The 12,635-nt window shown below is 39.0% G+C and overlaps 2 protein-coding genes across 4 annotated transcripts in view; both read right to left on the reverse strand.

Moving 5' to 3' along the window:
• The window catches only part of WDR19 (WD repeat domain 19), a gene marked incomplete at its 3' end in the record, with an annotated part of 34,701 nt that extends 32,071 nt beyond the window's left edge, over positions 1 to 2,630 (reverse strand). The window contains exons 1-3 of the mRNA XM_079534141.1: positions 2,545 to 2,630; positions 2,235 to 2,300; positions 476 to 601 (exon numbers count right to left, since the gene is read on the reverse strand). Of these exons, the coding sequence (XP_079390267.1) occupies positions 476 to 588 (113 nt within the window). The 5' untranslated portion in view covers positions 589 to 601; positions 2,235 to 2,300; positions 2,545 to 2,630. The remainder of the gene's footprint in view (positions 1 to 475; positions 602 to 2,234; positions 2,301 to 2,544) is intronic.
• Positions 2,631 to 5,602: 2,972 nt separating this feature from the next.
• KLHL5 (kelch like family member 5) overlaps positions 5,603 to 12,635 on the reverse strand; it is a gene marked incomplete at both ends in the record, with an annotated part of 32,948 nt that continues 25,915 nt past the window's right edge. For all 3 annotated transcript variants that reach the window (XM_079534624.1, XM_079534623.1, XM_079534622.1), the window contains 5 exons: positions 5,603 to 5,659; positions 6,007 to 6,178; positions 7,376 to 7,588; positions 11,274 to 11,436; positions 11,693 to 11,917. In XM_079534624.1, the coding sequence (XP_079390750.1) occupies positions 5,603 to 5,659; positions 6,007 to 6,178; positions 7,376 to 7,588; positions 11,274 to 11,436; positions 11,693 to 11,917 (830 nt within the window). The remainder of the gene's footprint in view (positions 5,660 to 6,006; positions 6,179 to 7,375; positions 7,589 to 11,273; positions 11,437 to 11,692; positions 11,918 to 12,635) is intronic.

A 12,635-nucleotide genomic window follows, 5' to 3' on the forward strand; every position in this document is an offset into this window, starting at 1 on the left:
GCCCAGAGCCACATCCAGCCTGGCCTTGAATGCCTGCAGAGATGGGGCACCCACAACCTCCTTGGGCAATTTGTTCCAGTGTGTCACCACCCTCTGTGTGAAAAAAACTTCTCCTAATACCCAAACTAAACCTTCCCTATCTGTTTAAAACCCCCTTGTCCTATCACTATCAACCCATGTAAACAGTCATACCCCCTCCCGTTTAAATGCTCCCTTCAAATATTGGAAGGCCACAATGAGGTCATACTTGCATACATGTTTTGAAGTTTTATGAAACCATACACACCAAAGCAGAACTTCTAAAGGAAGCACACAGTCTCTACAAACAACTATCAGAACTACCTGAGTGTGCACAAAATAATGGAAGTAATAAAAAGTTGTATTGAGGTAACGGAATAAGCTGCTGCAGCAGCTCACAGTGGTCTAAGTCTTCAAAAACACCTCTTAAAAACAAACAAACAAACAACTCTCTTACCTCATGCCACTGTCTAATTGGCTTGTTTTGCTTGTGTTGGCATCCCAGAGAAAAATGGCACTACATCTGTCTGCAATTATTGCTAAGGTATCTCCATCCTTATCCCAATCCATAGCAACACAGTTACTGAAGAAAAAACATTTAGTTTTGTTAATTACATTAAACTATGTTTAAAAGTATACAGAAACAGCTGTAATTCTGCAGTTGAAGTACCTGTCCTTCCCCTTTCCTACCAAGCAAGCCCACGACAGATTTATCTGGAAAGTGTATTTTTGTAGCAGCCGTGCCCACACTCAAATCTCATAAAAATGACACAAGCTGAAGCACTTGAAATATCGCCACTTGGATTTTCAAGAGAGAGTGAAAACCTCCTGTAAGGTCCTATCTTCTTAGACTCTATTCACTGTTGGGATTTTTTCTTCTACTTCAATAAGTGTAATGACCCTGGATAAGAAAGTCTTTCAGAAGCAGGAAAATCCTTTAGCAAATTGTTCCCAGAATGATCTGAACAAGTTTATCCAAGAGTTTCTGATGAACTGGAAACTGAACTGTTTACCACACACATATAAAGTACCACATACTGCAGACTCTCTTTCCACTATGTAAGTTCACAGCTTCTGGTTCAAAAGGCATTACCTTGAAAGCCTTAGTTCTTGTTACTCAAATTAAAACTCCTAATACAAGCAACTTTAGAAGCATCCTGCTGAAACTTACACTGCTACAAATGAACTCAATAAGCCTCCAACTCAAGTTCTCCTTTTTAAAAACCTTCCTGGGGTTAGTCTGGAAATAACAAAGTTGTCTATTCCCAAAACACATGTATGAACACTTACGAGCCAATCAGAACATCGAGAACGGGAATAAAAAGGACAAAAAGAAACAAACAGGAAAAAAATTGATAAGCATTAAAGAAAGAAAATTCTATCAATGGAATGGTAAGAGAACCTTTGTGACATCAACTATTAGAGCAGGAAGTATTTGATATCCTGAACTACATTCTTAGATACCTACTGCTACATCAGGTGGTAATGATGCCCAACACAAGTAGACTTACAGAACACAGTGATGTGAGGGCATGAAGTCACAGTGTGTACACCTGGCCACCTGTACTCTGTTCTGATGGACTGGCTGCCTTTCAGCAGTGAGAGTGCATCTTCCAAAGGACGTCACTTTTTAAATTTCTTCTGAGAGAAATCCAGTTTCTATACTCTAAACATCACTCTCCAGAGTGAACGAAAGCATATTAAGCAGGAAAAATAGGGAGATTCACTTCAGAAGCACACTCCCAACCTGAAGCAAAAATGCCAACATATACATTATGCCAGTGATACAAGCAAAAGGACACCAAAATACAGGATATAATTCCTCTGTGAGACTACTATACAAATCACTAGAAAACAGGCACTGGCAAGACTGTAGTCATAAAGAGTATAACATGGATATCCTGTATATGACCGCATTATATTCTTTCTTACTATCATACTAGGCATCTTCTAATATTTTTAATGAATCATATTGATTCTATTATTTATTATTAGTAGTAATAATAAATAATGCTTCAGATATGAGGATGTATATTTCCAGCTATCCTTGACAACTTAGCATAGCTCAGATTTTAGTGCCTCATATTCCATACATACTCATCAATTTGTTTTCTTTTCTAGGTACAACCACCATCTGTTCCTAAGAAGTTCTCAGACTGCATGAACACTTCGAAAATAAAAAAGAAAAAACAACTGAAACTCATCTTAGTACCTACCCTGGTAAAGTTATTTCATTTCTCTTCTGACCGTGACGATCAAAAATTTTCACAGTGTGATCACCTCTAAAAAGATTAACACACAAAATTATTCTCTTTCTTCATCTATTATCATCTATTCTTCATCAAGTTACAAATAAAAACTTTTCCTACATTGAGATTTTATAATTGCAGTAACACGGCTCAGAAGTATCATGTATACACAACTGTAAGACATTTTGCTTTGGTTCAGATTTACTTAACAACTGGTTTTTTTGGCTCTACTCTCAATGATTACTGTGGAAAATACAGTAAATATCTGTAATCTTACCCTGTTACAGCAAGGAAATGTCCCAAAGTTTTCTGCCAAGCAAAATGCACTGAGGAACCAGACCAAGCTTTTTCTAATAGACTGAATACTTGCTGGAGACACACACAGATAAAAAAAAAAAAAAGAAAAAAGAAAAAAAAAAAAAGGGTAAATGACACATGCTACCATCATAAGCTTAAAACAATATTGGAATTTCCCCCATGAAAAAAAAAACACCACCAGCTTCCAGATGATTCTAATGTATCAAAGTATCAAAATTCAAGAGAATAATCTTTTGGCTTAAGCTGGAGGAATTGAAGTTGCTGATGCTGGGTGTTTGCACTGAGAACTGTTGTGACTCCTATCAGTGGGACCACTCTTCCTCTTGAATGACTGCATCAGACTCTTTTCTTCATATCCAAAGATCATAGTACTTAATCCTCTAAATTTTATGGAGAAGCATAGGACCAAATAGCACCTTCAGTCACAGGGGACAGCAAAACAGAGCCCAGTATCTAGTTTTTAAAAGTCACGTAGCCGTTTTGCTCTCCCTACATTGTTGGGCCAAACCGGGGCTGCAAAACAACTCAGCTGTACAAGGTTTTGATTTCTCAGCACAGAACTTACCAGCTTCCCGATGTTTTACTCCATCTGCACAGACCGTTCTGTAAGTTGGCTGTAAGACAACGCCAACAACTTCACCCTTTTCTCCCCTACTACACCGTCGGACAAACACCACGCCTGGGGATCCCTGAACACCCAGGTATGTTTGCTCGATTTGTGTTTTTTTTTTCCCCAGGGGTCCCTAACTCGCAATAAACCGAGCGTTGCGTGCCACGGGCACAAACGACGCCTGACAACCGCGTTCCGCTTTGAAGCCATTTTAATGAAACGCTCAGTAAACGGCGGCGAGCTCCAGCTCCCCGCAGGTCACCCGACCCCTAATCGCGAGCAAGAAGCGTTCCCCGCCGCGGGCGGACAGGAGCACAGCGGGGCAGCCTGAGGGCCGTTACCAAGGCGGCGGCCAGCGGTAACGGCCCCACAGCCCGGGACTGCCGCGGCTGAGAGCGCCCCGCGCGCCCCTCACAGGCCTCAAGAACCGCACCGAGGCGGCCGAGGCGGCGCGGAGTACGAACTTCGTCACCCGCTCGCCCTGGTTGACGCCGCAGCCCTCGAGGCCGAGATCCCATCAGCGAACGCCTCCCCGCGTACGGCGGCCGGGCGGTCTTACCTTCATCGCGCCCACCGCTCGCCGCGCACCGCCCCGCGCGCATGCGCAACCCTCGACCCCAGCTGAGAGGGAAACCCGAACCCTCCCGCCCCCGGCGTCCGTGTCACCGCGGAAACGAGGAGACCGCAGCCAAGCAGAGGCGGAAGGCGGGGCCGCTCGCCCGAGCCACTGGGAAAGCGGAGATTCCTCCGGCAGCGCCCGCCGCCGTGCGGAGTGGGGAGCCGCGTACGCGCAGAGAGAAAAGGGTGGTTTCGTAAACCGCGTACAACGAAGGTGTGCCGTAAAAACAACCTTTCTTAATTAAAGGTACAGACTCGGGTACGCAAAATCGACATATCTAAGAAAAAAAAGGCACCAACCCATTGAAAGCGCATTTAAGTTCAGCTGTATTCAATTTCGAACAAAGCAGGTTTCAACACCAAGTTTCACCGCTTAGTAATTGCCTTTAAACCAATAAATAGTTCGTCGAGAGCACGAACACATGAAATTTAAAATTACAAATGTACAAAGACTTTGGGTGTCGGACACTTCACGCTCCTGGAAAACATTCTGCGAGCTGACAGCTCGGCGCTCCGGCAGGAAGCAGCACGCCGCGCTGCCCGCCGCTTTGAAAACAGAAGGAACAAGGCACAGAAAAGCAAATACAAAGAGACTTCCAGAGAACATTCAGACTGTTCAAACGAGTGTGTGGCAGAGCGTAGGAGTCAAAAAAGGCAAATTATAAAGCATTTGGAAAGAAAAAAATAAATCCTGTGAGGCATACACAACTCTCCTACAAGATGCTGAACATGCTCATACGGCAGCTTGGCTCTTTGCATTTTGAAGTAACCTCGCTGGAGAAAAAGACAGACGATTGCTTCATTTCATCTTATAAAATTATACCTTTCACATTAGTGCAAAGCCTCATGTAAAACATATTGAGAATCAATGTAGACTCTTAGTCTAGATGCAATGGAATGCTTTGAAAAATTCAAAGTGCTCTTACTAAATAGGTTAACTTCTAATCACACTTCAGAATTCTTCCCACTAGTTACTCATGCTTATAGAGTTTATCTTAAAAATAGCAATGTAAATATAAAAACCAAATTAGAGAAAAGGTACAATGTTCTCCATCTTATGGAAAACCTTTGAATATCCAAGTAGTACACTGGATTTCAGAAACCTCCTGCAGACATAATTAAATAGCAGATTTCTGTTAGCATTATAAGACAATATTTAAAATAAGGCTTTGGTTAAATAAAAATATTTCTAAACTAGGAATGATGGTAAAAGTGCAAATATTCACCAAATACACAACTTCATTTTTAAGGCAAGCATTACACCTGCCATTTACAATGGTTTGCATTGGTTTGTCAGCCTGCACTGTAATACCTCAGATACCCACAGAAAAACATGTTTATTATAGGCAAATTAAATATATGGGGTTAAATTCTGTAACTCGCTTCACCCAGAGGTGTCCTCAATTGTATCGGTGGAACTGTATTTATTAATGGCATGATTTCTCTGCATGTTTGAGGAGTCAAGGCCATAAATCAATAACATTTGATTATCCCAGTGAGTTCACAATAAGTTCACTCATTTCTTAGGATTTCCTCAATGGAGATCCATTGCCGGCAACATCGTGGTTGCAGCTGATTTGCTTGTAACTCTTCCAATGTGCAGGTAACAAAGATAATTCTTTAAAAAGTGCTTAATATTGGTCCAAAAGAATAATACGTATGTAGGTCAGAGACCAAACACTTTGTTGTTGTAGATATCCTGCACCTCATATTCTTAACTGGCTTGAGGAAAAAAGATATCAGCGAAGTCTGTCGTAGTGGAGAAATTCACCTTCTCAAAGAAAACAACCTATAGTTTCACAGTCACAACACATGCTCCAGCTCTTCCTAAGCACAACGGTGCAACCTGTAAGCAAAAACACACATTCATTAGAGTAGTGTAGTCAGGTTTTAATCTTTTTCCTTAAGATTGACCATGATTGATGTTTGTAATAATGGTTGCACAGCTGCAGCAGAGAGGTAGTACCATCCACACACTGTTTTCTTGACTTAAAACAAACAAACATATAATACTGGCCCAAAATTCAGACTTTAACAACTGTCTGTTCAAGGTAAATCAGCTTGACAAAAAATGGGGGGGAGGAGCAGAGATTGGGGGACTAACAAGAGTTTTTCATAGAAAAGGAGTATTCTCTTTGCAAAAAGAGCCACACTTGAAATAAATGTATAGCATGTTCTAATCAGAAACTATACCTGTGTCCATTCATTTGTCTGGGGATCGTAAGACTCCACTGTGTTAAGGTACGTTTGACCATCATATCCCCCAACAGCATACAACTTGTCACCAAGAAGGCATACTCCCACTGCATCTCTGCTAATGCTCATAGAAGCCACAGCAGTCCACATATCTGTTTTCGGATCATACCTAAAAGATAATTTGTGTCATGCTCTAAAACTGTTGCCAGAATTTCAAGAATAAAAAGAAAGTACTGAAACTAACACTCTCAATATAGTAGGGAGCAGGTATTGCAACACAGACTTGGGTGTTAATTTCAAAGGACCGTTTTCCCTGATACTTTCTTCTAAAATCTTTCCTTAGTCATCTGATAACACAGTACTAGTTACACATCCACTCTGTGCTGCTTTCCATGCAGCAATATATACATACACATATAGCTGTTCTTAGCATATTTCTTATTGCACTGAAAAGCATACCACTCTGGAACCAGTTCTGCTGCTATACTACTGTGAAGTAGAGAAAGTACATAATAATTATTAACTGTCACAGCATGGGCTGTTCAAGCTGAATGTGGTTGTAAAGAAAGTTACTTGTCAAGAGATATCACCATTTTCTGAAGAACCCTGTTGGAGAAAGTTCTAGAGGAAGTGCAAAACTCTTAAGACAATTTACAGCACTTCTTAATCATAACTGTGTATCACAAGCATAATCAAAACAGTTTAATTAAAAAAGTGTTATTCTAGAATAATATCAGCATTCTTTACAAGACAAACTAATGATCAGGTAGGAGGGTCCATGCTATCATTATGTTAAGAAACTTACTTTAACTTGACAGAAAGAGACAAAAATAAGTACAGATGCTTACAGTACAACTGATGGAATCACATGGCTCTGAAGAGATCTAAGGAACTACACAAAGAACATATTTATTTGGCCACGAGACCATCCTAAGATCATACTACCTAGAAGCAAGTGGTCTTATAATTTGTTTGCATAAAGAACACAGATGTAATGAACTCTTAACTTCATCTTTTGTTGTCTATTCCAAGTACTGCAGAAATGTATGTCTTATGCAAACATGATGATCATCATATGGAAATGCTGACAAAGCTCATGCTGCAAGTTGAAGTACAATGTAGTGAAAGAGGGCGATTCTTAAGCTGCAGATAGAATTTAAGTTACTTCATCATTAATTTAAATTATAATGAACTTCTCTGGAAAAACTGACTTTTATTGCAGCATATAGTGGTAAATAACTATTCAGAAGCTTAATGTGATTAAAGTAATTTTCTAAGAAGCTATTTCCACGAAATAATGGTAAATCACACTTCAGACTGGCATTTTTAGAACCACTGGGAGGATATGCTTTCACTGGGATATTACCTTTCTACGCAGTCTGACAACCTGGATGTTAAGTTTGATGCTGGGGCATCGTGACCACCGATGGCATATAAGAACCCATTCCACGTAGTTACGCCTACACCACCTCTTCTTTTTGACATTTGAGCACAGAGGGTCCATTTGTTTGTATGAGGATCAAAACATTCTACTGACTTAAGACAAGAACTTCCATCTCGACCACCAACTGCATAAAGTCTATAAAATTTGGGGAAAAAAAAAAGTCAATAAATATTGCCTGAACAAGATGCAAGTTAACTCAAGTTTCCAGTGATGTATGAAGAACTTCCAAATATCTTAACAAGGTAAGTTTAGAAGACTTTAAACTTTCAATAGGATATTCTATTTCTAAAACTCAGATCATACAGTTTTGCTCCAATCTTTCCCTACTGTGATGATTAACACACAATAATAATGACAGAAAATGGATTATACCTATAGCATATTTACATTCCAACTTGTGCACATAGCTAAGATTTTCAAAATGTGTGATTTGACAACGGTGCATCTCTAGCAGCATCAGAGGGATGAGTTCAGTAATCTACTCATGCAAGAACTCTGCCCTGCCTCTTCTTAGGCATCATGTATTTTTGAGCCTGAAGTTTAGTTTATGAACAGCAGTGCTATGTTAAGTCCCTTACATCCACTAGGTGGCCTAGCTTCCTCAGTTCTAGCATTTATTATTAACAGGATTTTAATTCTTTGGAAAATAAGGATGGAAAGAAAAGACGGGTTTAGGTGCACTGCCCCACTACCACTGATGAATCTTTAAAAGTAACAAAAACAATTAAGTAGCATTTTCAGCAATGTAGGCTTAGAAGCAGAAGTGCTCAGCATTGTTATTTTGAAAAGAAAGAATGCAGAAGGCATTCTAAAGAAGAAGAAACACATTAGAGGTGAATTTCAGTTTGATATCACCTGAATTATCACTTACGACATCCTGTCACAGTTTAAGGCAAATTAGAGTAGTTAAATATTTGTCATACAAACATTAAGTACTGTGTGTCTTTAGTGGTGAACTTGGTAGTTTTAGATAATGGTTGGACTTCATGATCTTAAAGGTCTTTTCCAACCAAACAATTCTGCTATTCTATATGATGATAGTATTAACATTTGCCAGCAATTACTGTGAAGCTGTATTCAAGATGTTCTCAGACTGGGAAACATCACTGTATCTTTTTTTTTTTTTTTTAAAGTATGTATTAACCAACAAACTTAACTACAAAAAATAATGCATTTCCATGGAAGTGCCCATGTTTAATAATGCAAATTGTTTAAGGTAAGGAACATACAGAAGTATATGAAAAAGTCATACTGCACAGTTCCAAAAAAATTATAACTAAGAATCATCCTTTTATGCAACACAGCATTTAAATGAAGCCCATTGCTCTCTCTTCCCCTAGAAACATGACAGAATTTTGATCACTTCTGCAGTGATTTTACACTCAGGATATGGAAAAGGATATATTCTCTTCACAAAGATTTTGAGCAAATCATCTGGAATCTATCAGTTCACAGACATATTACTAGAATTTGCTGAAATTACTGCTTGCAGCTTAAAGGTAATAAATTTGCATGCACTTTCACGCCTTTAACTACAGGCATCTAAGGTTGCCGTCTATGTTAAGGGTCTAAACTATGTTCTAAAATAATAGTGAAATGTGAGACTACTTTTGGAGCTTTTTACCACACCTGGGACTCTCTGCTGAATACACAGGAAGCTTCAGACCTAACTTAAGCATTGAGTCTGCAGTTCCAAAAGCAGCCCAAGGCACCCTGCTTCCTGGTTGTTCAAGTTCTTCCCTCCTTCCTGCATCCAGATTAACATTTTCAGTCATTCCTGGACTTGTTCCAGATCTCACAGGACCCTTTGCAAGTGCATTTCAGCTGTACTAATTAAGCTTTCCATGAAAAAGAAAAAAAAAAAAAAAAAGAAATCATGAAAAGCTTTTTGCTTGCTTACAGTACTCAGGCAAGCTCAACGGAGATGTGTCAGGACATAGCCTGGAAGAAAAAGTTTATGGTCAAGAGAGTGAAATATTCTGATATAATAATAGTAAATTAAGTTAACTTGGTATTCACTAGCCATAATGACAAATACATGATTTGGATAAGCTGACTGCAGGGCTGGTGGAAAACAGGATAGACTGCTGGGTGCAAAGGGCTGTGATCAGCAGCATGAAGTAACTGGCTGGCAGCTGCTTACTAGTGCCATTCCTCCCAGGCTGATAAAGTGCCTTGATACTGCTTAATATCTTCATTAATTATCTAATAAAAAAAAAATGTAATGGAAAATCAGCCTTAGGAAGTTTGCTAATAACATCAAATTAAGGGGAGTAGCTGGTATGCTGAAGGGCCTGGCTGTTATTCAGAGAGACAGGCAGCAAAAGTAGCTGCAGTCTTACGAAGTTTAGGAAAGGCAAAGTCCTGTATGTGGAATGGCATATTCCCAGGCAATAGTATAGAGTGGGAGATGACTAAAGAAAATGCAGCTTGGCAAAAACGGACTTCAAGTAACCACAGCTAAGGTCTCCTCCTTGTTCAGTACGTATAAGACTGCATCTGGATACTATGTCCATCTTTGGGCTTTTGGTGTAAGATCTGGTTGTACAGGATCAAGTCCAGCTGATGATCACTAATATGATGACGGAGCTAGAACATAACGTCTAAGAATTGGGCAGTCTTAAGAAGAGGTAGCTAAGGAGATACCTCACTGCTGTCTCCAACCCCTAATAAAGGGTTATATAGGAAACGGTCATCATTCTCAGAAGTATACAGTGAAAGGAGAACAAGAGGCAAGTTGAAATACGGGGAATTCCAATTAGATTGTAGAAGAAAGACATTTGATACAGTGATGGTAAAATAACAGAACAGGTTGCCCAGAAAAGCTTTCAAATCTCCATCCTTAGCAGCTATTTAAAACTCAGGAATTACCTGAACTAGCTCAGTTAACGTTGAAACTAGATCCTACAACTTTAAGGTTGGTCCTGCTATGAGTTGTTGCTGGATCAAATGACTCCAGAACATCTCTTCCAACCCTAATTCATCTAGTATTACATGACTCCAAATTTACTTTGGTAATTACGTTGTTCAAGTAGCACTTGTACTTTGGACTCTATCAAATAATTAAGCTTTGTCCAAATGAAAAAAGTATCACCGGAAGTCTAGGAAACATGGCCTACTAATAAGGACTGAAGGAGCTAGTGTTACTCTCTCTTGAGGAGAGAATCCTTAGGGGACATGCGTCTTTAAGGAAAACATGCTGTGCAAATGGAAAGGAAAACAGCAATTTTCCATGGTCACTTCTGATAGTACAAACAAAAAAATAACAAACCAGCAAATGGTACTTATGCATTGACAAATGGAGAACTCAAAGCTGCGTTAACAGTTAAGCTGGTTGCTCAGGGAAGTTACTGGAGCTTTCTCACTGGAGAAGGATAATAAAATCTCTTTTGCTGTGAGAGTTTTAAATATAATTGATTCAGCTTTGTGGTAACCGACAGGATCGGGAAAACTTGAGGCCACTTGCAACTATGCCCTGTAGACAGCACAAAATGACCTAGTTGTCTGAGTATGACTTGTACAAAGGATTTAAGTATATTTTCACTGAAAAACAGCTTTAGAAATTTCTGGTACCACTCCAGATGAGATTTAATTCCGCCAGTTTAGTATTCTCACTGAGATAATAAGATACAATGTGAATACTCTCCCCTAACTTCACAGTGATTTTGGAAGTTGATTTTTCAAGCTATCACAATAGGAGGAAATCACTGGAGTCTCACTGGTTCTTAATACTATCAACATCTTATACGTCAAGAGAAATAAGTATATTAGGAAAACCTGTAATTACATATTAGATAAATTGGAAGTCATTTTCACATACTTTCCATTTAATATTGCTACACCAACAGTGCTCCTTGGAGTTGACATACTAGCTACAAAGTTCCATTGACGAGCTTGTGGATCCCATCTTTCTACTGTATTCAGGTAGCTCCAGCCATCATGTCCTCCTACAGCATACATGGGGCCTTCCAATACAGCTACCCCTAAAAAAAAAATTAAAAAAAGGTTGCATTTTCCTATTGGCGTGTGCATCAAAAAATATTTTAAAACAAAATCCAGCTTTCCTTTAAGCAGCCATTGCTGCATATAATCTGAAGGAGAAAAGTAATTCAATAAAAAGTTGGCAATAAAACAAAGACATCCTCCCACACTATCTCCAGAATGTAATTCCTGGATAATTTTTCATCAGCTAACCTTTTAAAACATGAAAGTGTTCAGCTTTTACAGAAAGCTACATACCAAGACCATGACGATGTGTGGACATAGGTGGCATTACACTCCAAGTTTTTGTTCTAGGGTTGTAGCACTCCACGGTATTCAAGGTTTTCAGTCCATCTCTGCCACCAACAACGTACAATTTATCATCTAAGACTGCAACTCCAAACTGTAATCTACGTCCGTTCATGTTTGCAACAGGAGTCCACATGTTGGTACGAAGTTCATACTTCTCAATGCTCGTAGCTCCTGAATGACAACACCCGCAAGTTAGTAAAACAAGCTTAATCTGAGCTATTAAAGTAGCCATTATTTCAGCAATATGTTGATCCTACAGGACTGCATGAAATGCCACAGCACGTTCTTAACTGGGTACACAAATAGTATTTTTTGAATTCCTCAAGAACCAACCACAGCATAATAGATAAGGATTTTTCAGTGCTTTTCAAGACAAAAAGCAGAATGTTTAGCATCTTTAAAGAATGAAGCATTTAGTAAAATGAATTTTAGGAGTACTAATCAACTTTGTTAAATGCAATTATATACTGAAATCAATTGTTTCATAATACTAGAAAAAAAATCTGAAGTTACGTGACATGAACCTTTCAAGTGCAACACAGACTATGAAAAACAACTAAAATTTGGAAGCCTTAACTCCAAAATACAGAATAAATGAAAACAGATTATTTACCATAACTTTTCTAACTTGCCAGATTCCTTCTAACTACCATTAGACAATATTGAAGCTTACATAAGAAAAAAACAACCAAGCAGATGGCAGGCCTATTTAACAATTAGTCAAAAAACAATTTTACTTTTGCTTTTATACCTGTGCATGTCATCTTTGTACATTTTCTGTCACTGTCTTCTTTTTCCAGATTACTTCCCACCCAAGTAAATGCGAGTTAGCTTTCACTCAGTTCAACATGTTACTACTCAGAAATCAGATATTCCCCTGATAATTTCA

Source organism: Tetrao urogallus, assembly GCF_951394365.1.
Source record: "Tetrao urogallus genome assembly, chromosome: 4".
NCBI lineage: Eukaryota > Metazoa > Chordata > Aves > Galliformes > Phasianidae > Tetrao > Tetrao urogallus.